Raw genomic sequence first — 11,818 nt, 5'->3', positions numbered from 1 at the left:
AGTATTAAAAGTGAAAAGCTTTTGTTTGAAAATCTCGTGAATGAGAGACATTCTCTCCAAACAAAGATGGCGGTACCTAGCTGGGATCCTTCTTGTTAACGAAGCTAATGCTTTTGCTTCTGTTTAGGAGTAGGGCGTGGAATATATAAGTTCAGACAAAACTATTTAACATTGTTTCGCATGAATTCCTCTGATCAAGGAAGTTTACATCGCGGAGAAGAAACCGCAGGGTGAGTAAATATAGTTGTTACTAGGAAGGCTATGTCAGCTGATTTGTAAACGCAGTCTTGCCCATCTTAGGGAAAGTCTGTTGAAAAACGTTTTTAATTAATAAACTAAAATAAACGACGCATTATGAGGTGTAACCACAGAATAACTCATTCATCGTAATAACAATTGCTTGAAAGAGTGAGGAACAAAAATTATGATTGTAACTTATGTACATGTACAAACTTGGATATGAAAAAGCCTTCGTGATGCCAGGAAATGAACTATTATATGATAAACCACTTTTTAGTCACAAAAAAAGGAGTTTTTTTTTAAATGAACTAGATTTTTTGAGAATGGAAAAATACTTAAAAAAACAAACAAACAAAAAAATTCAGAGGAAAAGAGTAGTACAATATTAACAATAAAATTTATGTTCACTTTTATGCATATACATATTTATGCACAGGCGGTCCTCGGTTTACGTCAGTCCCGAGTTACGATGTTTCGTGGTTATGACACATCTCCCATTTACTGTATTTTGACTTATTTCTGTGCACAAGAATACACGGTTACGCGGCTAGGGACCGAGGAGGACAGCATCACCCCAGTCGCATTGTATGCCATTTTAGCTTGCTGCTACATCATTCTCTCTCATGTGTGCATGTGTGTGTTTTTGATTTTGTGAATTTATGTACAGTAAGTACGTATGTTCCGACTTACAGCGAAAATCGGTTTACGACGTGATGTGACGGAACGGACCAACGTCTTAAGTTGAGGACCGCCTGTATAAATATACACTGCTCATTCTTTCTCTTTCTTAATGAAACTTACTTTTTGACATAGAAAATAGAGGCTAAAGATCATGAAATACACCAGTGATGCCCAACCTTTTTCGGCCTTGCGGGCCATATCCGTTTCGGACAGCCGTGTCGCGGGCCACTTCACCGCAAAAATACAAAAAAGAAAAAAAACATAGAACAGATACCATTTTTATTAGAAGCAAGTTGTACTTACCATTAATTTTGTAGTAATTAGTGAGATATTTGAAGTTGTCTTGTTAAAATAAAAGTTAGAAATTGTCTGAAAATACATTTTAATCGAGGTACCCCAAGGCGATCCGTCCAGTTTTCCACAGGAAAATGACGAAATTCAAACGCTGTTTCGGTATTGCTTCCTTATCAGAACCCCATTGTTTAATACCTTGCTAGAAAGCAAGGAGTCTGTATTTTCAATCTCTTTAACGACTGATTCAAATATTAATCAATCAAAAGATCACTAATCCCCTGTGGAATGCGGCGTCCCTCGTTCTCAAACATTGGTTTCCTCCCAAGACGAAAATCTAGAATGAAATCCATTGAAAGATTGAGAGACGCCCCTACGTAGGGATAAATACTTCTTCTTCCTTTGTTTTTCGTTTTTTTTTCCCTTAGGTTTTCTTTATTACTAACATGCCGATTTCCTGTACTGTGGGCAGAAGCTTCGCGGGCCGGACGGCACCGTGTCGCGGGCCGGATATGGCCTGTGGGCCGTAGGTTGGGCATCCCTGAAATACACAATTGAATCTTTTTGTATCTGTGACTGGGTGGTCTTTTGACATTTTTTTTTTGTCTGTACAGATAACTTGGTGTCTACAGCATTCATGTAAATATTAAATTATATAATTAGATATAAATTAGATATAATTGATTGTTCATTCATCCCTTGGATGGTACCAGCTAATAAGTGGTTAATCTCATCCACTGGTACTGTCAGGGGGAACAACTGGTTAAACATAGCAGATGAGAAAACGTCACTGCTCTAGGTCTATGGTGAGCAGCAGAGATCAGGTCTTGCATGGTATGACTAGTACATTTTATTTTAGTGAATAATGATGGTCTTCCATAGAATATCATGCCAGGTGACATGGCCAAACCAGACCATCTTGCATTGCATCACTTTTGACAGAAGAATCACCTGATATCTCATGAGGGCAGTGACTATGCTTCATGCCTGTATGAATCTGAAGAGACATGGTATCGTGTATAAAAGTTCAGTTGTAAAAGACTTTTTTGGTTTTTCAGTGGTGTTCGTGCTGTTGCAAGTTCCAGTTCAGACCAAGACGAAATGTAAGTTTTGCTGTGTATGTTCTCACACCTGAAAACTTTAAGCTTTTCATTTGAGATTTCTATGCAGAGATTACCAACAGTTGCGAAAATGCCAACTAATATTTTTAAAGAAAATAATTTTCAAGAAAGTTCAGAACAGCCATCAAGAGAGTACTTTGATCTTCGAATTTTGCTTGTAATTGTTAAAAGTAGTTTTGAAATGCCTCTAACATGATGATTAGTTTATGCACACCATTTCCACAGTGTGGGTACCTCCAATGTGGCATAGTACTTGGAGATCTTATTAAAATCATCTTGATTTAAGATATAAAAGGTCTGCATTTATATAAATACCTACGTACATTATTTCTGGATCTTGATTTCCAGATCTTTTTTATCAAAATGAACACATGAGAGTACTGAAGAAAAGAGGCTGAACAAAGACTACAGTGCCTTCATTTAAATAAAAAAAACTATGAGAGCAAATTAATTCTTTAAAACTTTGACATGTACACCTTTTAGAAACATAATGATATTTGCACTAATTAAAGTTTGCTTTTTTTTTTTTTTTTCGTTGAAACTTTGGTTGAGTTAGGAAGCGAGCAGCAGCCCGACAACTCATTGAGAACTATTACTATCAGCTTACTGATGGCTGTGGTAACTCCAGCTGTGATAACAGATGCTGTGCCTCCTGCCCAGACTTTTCCTTTAAGTCTGTGGATCGCAATCAATTGGCCCTGCAGGCTGTAAAGCTGTCCAAAGACAGAGCAAGGCTCTGCGATGGCATTCCTAAAAAATACGCCAAATATCCTGTTCAGGAGACTGCAGGAAACCAGGCAGCCCTAACACCTGCTGATGGTGCAGGCACCAGTTCTTGCAGGAGTAGTGGCAACCTACAGGACAGCAAAGATGGAGAACATGGAACAGAAAACATTACAGGAACAGGTGGTGCCAAGGCAAAATTGCCATCACCCACTAACAGCAGTACTCCATCATCCTCCTGTTCCAGTCAGAGCAGCATAGATCAGCATGGTGGTGAGTTAAAGAAGAAAGAACTGCACGGGTAGAGGGATATTAGGGGTTTAATTTAGCCGTTTTGAAACATGGGATCTGTAATAGTCATTCAAGGTTTGTATCATAAAAGGTGATACTAAAGAAAAATCATCTGTTGTGGGGGTGGGGTCTTTAATTTTTATTTAGACATTTGGTGGCTAAATAAGCAAGTGATAACATACTCTTCTCATGTTTTGCTGTATTAAGCATGCATCTTGCCTTTTCATTTTTAGTTCATGCCCACCTCAGTTTAATTACATTGTTGTATTTGTCTTTACTAGATAATAAATCACTAGACACAAAAAGAAGTGCAAAACTGGAGCTTTAGGATTTCTGTTTCCTGTTGTGACATAATTTTACTTGATTAAAATTGGTTACGCTAGCATAGGAACATCATCAGGGTTTACACTCAGTCATAAAATGTGGTGTTCTTGTTACTTACAGACACCCATGAGATAAAATACCTTGATGAAGGCAAAGTGATGGAGTCAATACAAAGAGGCCAGAGAAGTGGAAGCTGGAACCACCTTATTCATATAATTGGCATTGTGTTCAGCAGTCCTGAGTTTCTGATGCGGAGTTTTCCAACCTGTTCAGTCAAAATCTGTGAATCTTCCTCAGTGGATCCTGACAAGGACTTTGATGATACGGAAGCAGAACCTATGCATGTAGATCAATTGCCCACCCAAGAAAGGTGTGCCCAGAAGGAAGATGCAGCACAAGGAGATTCAGAGAGACAGAATACTGCCTGCCTACTTTCAGTGGACTTAGCCTCTTTGAGAAGAGTGTACGATGCACTAATGAGCATCCCAGAGCAGCCATTCCAAGCAGCTCTGATCAATGCCTTAAAGTCCTTGTCTTATACCATTCAAATGGACTTCAAGTACCACCGGTCCTTGGAGAAGGATCGTAATTTTTTAAATATTTTTGTCATTGTGCTAGAGTTTCCCAACCTGCACAGCCCTGAGTACCTTGAAACGGCTTTTCCATCATTCTGTAAGGCCCTGGCTCTCATGCCACTAAAAGGACAGGCAAGATTAGCACAGATCTTGTCAATGTATGGTGAGAAGAGGTTGACAATTATACTGCAATCGCTGCAGCAGCTCATTACAGTGCGTATAGTCAACAATGAAGGACGATGGGGCCGCAGCTTTCACCTCAACGATGATGATGCCATTGTTGATGCTTGCTGTGTGATGAAGATAGTTTACTATGCGAGTCTCTTTGGTGGGCAGGTAGACAGTCTTGAACTACTGGAAGAGGAGAGGCACTCGAATGAGGCAGATTTATTGCATGATGCATTGCAAGGTGCTATGGGCATAGAACCTAAAGAACAATCACAGCCCCGAGAAAATCCTCTTGGAAAAGAACTTAAAATAAATCAAATTGATGTGCGGAAACCTTTGATATCCTTTGAGGAATTTATCAATGATCCTCTTAATGAACACATTGACATCAGCACAGACTATGCCTACTATCGAGCAGAGCCAGATAACAAGTTTTCCTTCATCACTCACAACTTTGTGTTAACTACAGCCTCAAAGCACATGTGCATGTATTTTGACAACCGCATTCGCATGTTGCATGAGAGACGCACTTCTCTACTGCAAACCATTGTGCATGGTGGTCCACCTATGCCATACCTCCGCATCCGAGTCAGAAGGGATCATGTTGTGGATGATGCACTTCTAAATGTGAGAATTGCATGCTTTTATTTTATTATCTGTGTACATGGAATGAGTGAAAACATTGAGAAAGAGTACCAAATAGACAAATAAACTAAACTCAATCTAGGCAGATCATTCCAAGTAGAACAAATGTTATAAAGACTTACATAAGAAATATAGAATGCATGAAGATAATTAACTTAGTAAACTTTGAAGATCATTTTTGCTTACAGGATTTAGTTCCCCTTAATGACTAAGATGATTTATAGAAGAAAGTACGCCCTTGCTCACTGTATGTGTCGTAACTGCTGAATCACAATAACATGTTCAAGATTGCAGACCAATCAAGACCCTGCTAAATGATCATAATGGATCATACTTTACACAGTATAGCATTTTTTCTTGATTATTGATAATCACATATCCATGTGATTTATGTCAGATAAAGTACATTTCTCTACTGGAATAGATGATCCAAGTATCAAACTTTTAATTTCATGTTGCCCCAATAGTATTTTTTGAAAATATCACTAAAGATACCTCTTTTCCAGTGTGATTATAAATCAGAGAAAACTTAGACTACATTCACTTAGGAAAATTCAGATTCTTCATATCTTTTACTGAAATCAATTTAACCTCAGTCTGGGATCCAGGAAATTAGAAAAGGAAGAGAAGTCCAGAGAAAAAATTTCTTAAAGAAAAAAATAAATTCATGGCAGTTTTACAGAAGGACATTAACATCATTTGGTTGAACTCCAAATAAGTTGCTATGGTGTCTTCAGTAGAATGTCAAAGAATATTGAAACTCTCAAAATATATATGTGTGTGTGGCTGGGTATTTGTTACAGCAACAGTATTTAAAAAAAATTTAATTGTATATGATTGTGGGATTTTGCATAACAACTTTTAAACATTTTTCTCATATTTTTCTTTGGTGTATGATAGCTGGAGATGGTTGCTATGGACAATCCTGGTGATCTGAAAAAGCAACTGTTTGTAGAATTTGAAGGCGAACAGGGCTTGGATGAAGGGGGTGTTTCAAAGGAATTCTTCCAGCTGATTGTGGAGGAACTATTCAATCCTGATATTGGTAAATGATTCTTTACTTTATCATGCTCTGACTGGCTAAGAGTACCTCCCATCCCTACAAGCCATGCACACTTCAAAAAGTAGTCACTACTGTTTTCATAAGCTTACGTTGAGGGAAATTTATTTTGTGTGGGTAATTATAATGCTGAGTAGCCCTATACCAACAGAGATTTAGCTTAACATTAATTTATACTTAAAAACTTACAAAGCTGTTTTTTGACATTATCTAGTTTTCTGCTTTATTGAAATTATATATATGTATTGTTGGTCATATAGCTCTCTGCCAAACTGCACGAAATGCAATATAAAACATAGATTTCACTTTAAATAATTCAGGTTAACTCTTTTTCTTTCCGCTCTAGGTATGTTCATTTACAATGAAAATACAAGACAATTCTGGTTCAATCACATGTCCTTTGAAAATGAAGGGCAGTTCACATTGATAGGGATTGTCCTGGGTCTGGCCATTTACAATAGCTGCATCTTAGACATCCACCTTCCAATGGTTGTCTACCGCAAGCTTCTTGGAAAGAAAGGTGTCTTCCAGGATCTCTTTGATGTTGATCCTGTAAGTTTTTGTCTCAAAAGATTTTATGCAAGGGCTTTATTCCCTTCATTATTTTATGTGATGTCAGTAAAAGTTCAGTAGTTGAATACCACTCAATGACTAAGTGAAAACATGTCAGATATTAGGTATTAGAAATGTATATAGATCTGATTTTATGCAAGAAGTGATAATTTATATTTTTGAAGAATTTATTTGGTTATCTAACTTTTTTAAAACATGGTATTTGATAGACGTTCTATAATTTAAACTGTTAGACTATATGATTAGATGTTTTATTAGCCCATAATGTAAGGGAGCTGGTTATATGGATATCAGGATACAAATGCTCATAGTAGCATTGAATCAAGTGATGGGAGCAAGAAAGATGACAAAAATTATATTATCAAATTATTATGAAGAGTGATGATGGATGATGATGATGATAATGATTTTTGTCCTATAGACTCTGGCCAGCAGCCTGCAGCAGATGTTGGATTATGATGGTGGAGATTTTGAGGATGTATTCATGCAAACTTTTCGGATTGGCTTTTTGGATGTCTTTGGGTCTAGTGGGATCCATGATCTTAAAGAAGGTGGTGAAGATATCACAGTGACATGTGAAAATAGAGAGGTCAGTTTATGACAAAATACACTAATAGCTTCATTAAACACTTTTTTGTCTTTCCTGTCTTCAGTGTGAATTTTTTTTCCTCAAAAAAAGAAAAGGTAAAAGAAAACAGTAGTTTCCTGCTAGCCACATGAAGAATGTTTTTTGGCGTGTATGCTGACCCTAACGTTCTTGAGCATATAAATAAATTGAGTTGAACTTTATGTAGGTTTTTTTTCAAATGTAGGTAGGTGTTTAAAAAAAGAAGTGGCAGTTCTTATCATTTTCTTTTACAGTGATAAAATGTAATAACTTAAAAGTGAAATCTGTTAACAGGAATTTGTGGATCTGTATGCTGACTTTATTCTAAACAAGTCAGTTGAATGTCAGTTTCGAGCCTTCAAGAGAGGTTTTATGATGGTGACAAATGAAAGTCCACTCAAAATGCTTTTCCGTCCAGATGAGGTGGAGATGCTGGTATGTGGGAGCAAGGTATGTAATTGAATATTTGAATTTGCTTGTGTGTGTGTATGTATAAAAAACCTGTTTAGAAATTGTTTGTTTTTTTCGGGTTTTTTTTGTTTGTTTGTTTGTTTTTTTCTTGTGAAAGCTTTGGTGTTGCTGTTCTTTTAGAAAAAAGCTGTTATACACAAACTGCTTTATTTTGCCAGGAATTTGATTTCCATGCCTTGGAGACTGCCACTGATTATGATGGTGGATTCACAGCGGATTCCCCTACAGTCAGGTATTTGCCTTATCTTTCTTGCTTTGTGGTACTAGTATTTAAAAGAAAAGTTATTGTCCTGCAAAATTTAGTTATTGCTGTAATAAAACATTCTTGGCTAGGGGTAAAGAGAGACAATTGTGTGCCATGCATTAATGAAGCTGCCAGTTAGTAGAATTACTAAAGTGCCTTTCTACCTAGCCACAGCTTGGCCAGGATTTTGAGTTCACGGTGTTAGAATGAAGGAGCTTGAATGACATCAGTTTCATTGTATGATATAAATAAGAATTTTACAGGAGGAGGGAGAAATATTGAGAGGTGAGAGAAAAGCCATGAACGGGGATGTTAGCAAGTTTTGTGAGAGAAATTTCCTGTTTAATGATGTTGATAGTAAATGTTTCAGTACCCAGCCGTTGTATCATAAAATAGTACGTGGAGCTAGATGTCTCAATGCCTAGCTTTTGCATCTGTCATAGAAGTTTGGTTTAGGGCATACCATCGTAACTTTTTATGACTGATTCAGAACTGGATTTTATATACCTATATGCACTATTGTGGATTGATTGAGGAACTCTTTGAGTTGGATATATATATAAATATATGTGTGTGCACCAACTCATATTGACTGAGTGGTTATGAACAGCATTTATGTAATAATATTACAGGTACTTTGGAAGCCCATGAATAGATCATTTGTCTTGTGTTGAAGGAAAGAACATATAACTACCACATGCCTGTGTGGTGAAGCTGTTACACATGGTCGCAAACTTAGTTTGGCCAGTTGTGTAGAAATGGATTAAGGACAAGAATTGCTTGTAACTATACATCATGCATTTTTTGTCGCCAGGAATTTCTGGGATATTGTACATGAGTTCAGTGAAGAGGACAAGAAAAAGTTGTTGCAGTTTACTACTGGCTCAGACCGTGTGCCTGTTGGTGGCCTGTCAAAGCTTAAATTCATTGTTGCGCGCAATGGGCCAGACTCTGACAAGTAGGCTTTATTGTTATTGGCCTTTATCTTTCCATACTTTGATGTATTTTAACAGTTGTCCCACCCCTTGCTTTTTATGAAGTTTATTTTTTGCAGCATCCTTTCTATCTATGCATGATGGTATGTAATATTAATAATAAAGATTTACATGCTATCATTCCTGATTTGGGGGAGATCGTGGCATTTTACAAAAAAAGTAAAAAAAAAAAAACCCACTCAAAACAATTCTGTCCATGCAGTCGGACCATACAATCGTGCTGGGCAAAAAAAACAAAAATTATTTTGCACTCAGACATTTCTGTCATCTGATTAGCCCATATGTTCAGATGTGCACAACAATTAGCAAAAAAATTAATTATGTGATAGGTGTGTGTGTAAAGGAGGGGTTGGGGGTATCATTAGATAGATTGGAACAGGGCATTTTTGAAAGATTTTGGGAGGTGGATGAAGCAGTTAGCAGTATCTAAATCATAGAAAAAGTAGGGGGTTCCAGACTAGATGGTCAAGATTAGAGAGAGAAAGATAGCTTTGCCAATAAATTTTCTTTTGTCATCAGGTAATCATGTGCATGAAATGAATTTTTCTTGGTTGAAAAGTTGTTACTCAGATTCCATAACCTGCCCCCCTGAAAATCCCTTTATTGAGGCATGCATGTGTGGTTGGCCATAATTTTCTAATCTGGATTAATTATGAGCACAAAACAGTCTTATTTTTGGGATGCTTCTAAAATAAAATAAAAAATCATCTGATATCATTCTTGCAACTACACATTGTATTTTTTTATTATCTATACCAGGATTCAATGAATTTTCCAGATTATATGTCTTGGACAGTCATGCTGACAGATATTTTCTTAAATTATTAAAAAAAAGAAAGAAAATGTTTATGCTTTAGCAGTAGGACAGAAGGAAAATGGGTTTTTAGAAGGGACTCAAAAGTTGTTTCCCCTGTCATAATATCAACTTGTCTCCTGTCTTTGCAGGCTGCCTACTTCCCATACATGCTTCAATGTGCTACTCTTGCCAGACTATGCCACAAAAGAGAAACTGAAGGAGAGGCTTCTAAAGGCCATTAACTACGCTAAGGGCTTTGGCATGTTGTGATTTAGCCATTACTCTCCATTTGTTCCAGCATGAGAATGAGTCAGACTGCATCATGTCAGGTTTGTGCAACTTTTGCAACAGCCTGTGATCTGAACTGCTGTTAAAGGAAGGAGAAAAGAAGCTGCCTTTGTACACACATCAGTCATTCTGCATGCATAGTCCAAGTGGAACAAGCGAAAAGGTCTTTTCAAGGCAAAGCCATGGAACTTAACTGTGATTGACTGCAATGTTGTAGGTTTAGACGTAGGTACTTTGGCCTGGATATGGATGAACTTGTGTAGCTGCTATGCTGAACATTAGAGAAAGAGTGGTTCTAGGTAATGAACGTTTAAAATGGATCCTTTCTGTCATTGTTCTTTTCATGAGAAAATGAAATAAACTTGACCTGTATTTCATGGCATGCTTCTGTGTATATTTTTTAATTGCTATGGCATTTGTTCATTTGGCTTTTTAAATGTTTGGTTGTTTTGCAAGAATTACATTAGACTGTAAGCTACAAGGACAAGAAGGGCATATAATGAGTTGTGTGACCAGTTAGGTATAATGTGTTTCCTGTGTGGTTTGTAAAACTAGTTGTTGCAAGGATCCCAACCCCACCTTTTCCTTACAAACACTAACAACTGATGCTCACAAAGATTTACAAGTAGCGTGAAGAAAGCCGTGTCCTCATAAAAAAATCTCTTGAAGTTATTTTGTCTTTGTCTTTGTTAAAATCTTTGTTGTAACACTAGTGAGGACTGTTAAAGTGAAAGCAGGGTGTGAAAGTCAATCAAAAGTACTCTGTACCATTCAATTTTAACATGAGAGGGTGAGCAAAGCAGTTTCTGTGTCATTACCCGTTATCCATTAGTTTTACTGATAGTTCAGAATTATTTAGTTAAGAAGTTCAAGAATTTTGGTAGTCTATCATTTTTATCCACATAAAATGGCAACCTTCTGAATGAAAGTTACTTTAATGTTTCAGGTAGCAGTCGAGAGCATGAAAACTTGGTTGAATTGTTCTTATTCTTGACAGGTTTTTTTGTGTGATATGAACTACATACCTGTTGTGAGATGCCTGCTGTAAAGTTGGTACCAAAAAGAATAAAAAGTCTGGTGAATACCAACAGATTGTGCAAGGCTTAATAGGGACAGTTTCTACCTGCATAATACAACTTTCCTTTATCATTATATACCAAGTTTCTTTTACCATATTGTGGATTTCTGTTTACTTTTCATGCAAAAGAATTTCCTCATTCCTATGGGACATTTGGCGATAAAATTCTTTGATATAAAGAAATAGCCTTTTTTAGATTCTTGTTTTGCATGAATAGCATTGCCCATGCAGAATGAAAGTGTTTTATCCCAGTACTATTTTTTTCATTATTTCTTTATTTGTATTTTTGTGTGAATTGTATTTGTGTTGAATCTCTATATTGTCAGTAATTTTAATGTTTGCAGAATGACTTTTATTCTTGACAATATGAGGAGTCAAAAGTTCAATGGCCTTTTCTCTCTCTCTACCCAGTGCCATAGATAGAATGATACAACCATAAACTTGATCTTTTATGTGTAAGAATGACTGTGTGTTTGTGTGCATGCATGCATGTGTATATGTGTGCATGTATGTATATGAATGTGTACTTGATTGTATAATAGTACTCTGTGGCAGACATAGCTTTTCTGTGGTTTTAGCCAGAATTTATTATTTCAGTCTCCTATCTGGTATCTATGATGAGAAGTTTTTGTAAACATTTGATGTTT

General features: G+C 36.6%; 1 protein-coding gene across 1 annotated transcript; it reads left to right on the top strand.

Annotated features, from left to right (window-relative positions):
- The first annotated feature begins 47 nt into the window (after positions 1 to 47).
- Positions 48 to 11,350, top strand: LOC112559811 (ubiquitin-protein ligase E3A-like). The gene is made up of 11 exons (XM_025231241.1): positions 48 to 230; positions 2,271 to 2,315; positions 2,890 to 3,329; positions 3,792 to 5,041; positions 5,960 to 6,104; positions 6,466 to 6,671; positions 7,114 to 7,281; positions 7,594 to 7,749; positions 7,929 to 8,002; positions 8,829 to 8,972; positions 9,955 to 11,350. The coding sequence occupies exons 1-11, from the start codon at positions 181 to 183 to the stop codon at positions 10,073 to 10,075; spliced, it is 2,799 nt and encodes a 932-aa protein (XP_025087026.1). The 5' UTR covers positions 48 to 180; the 3' UTR covers positions 10,076 to 11,350.
- Positions 11,351 to 11,818: the final 468 nt, after the last annotated feature.

The sequence above is a fragment of the Pomacea canaliculata genome, linkage group LG3 (genome assembly GCF_003073045.1).
Source record: "Pomacea canaliculata isolate SZHN2017 linkage group LG3, ASM307304v1, whole genome shotgun sequence".
Classification (NCBI taxonomy): Eukaryota; Metazoa; Mollusca; class Gastropoda; order Architaenioglossa; family Ampullariidae; genus Pomacea; species Pomacea canaliculata.
Note: the sequence above shows the minus strand (reverse complement) of the source record. Positions and strands in the feature narration are given on the sequence as shown.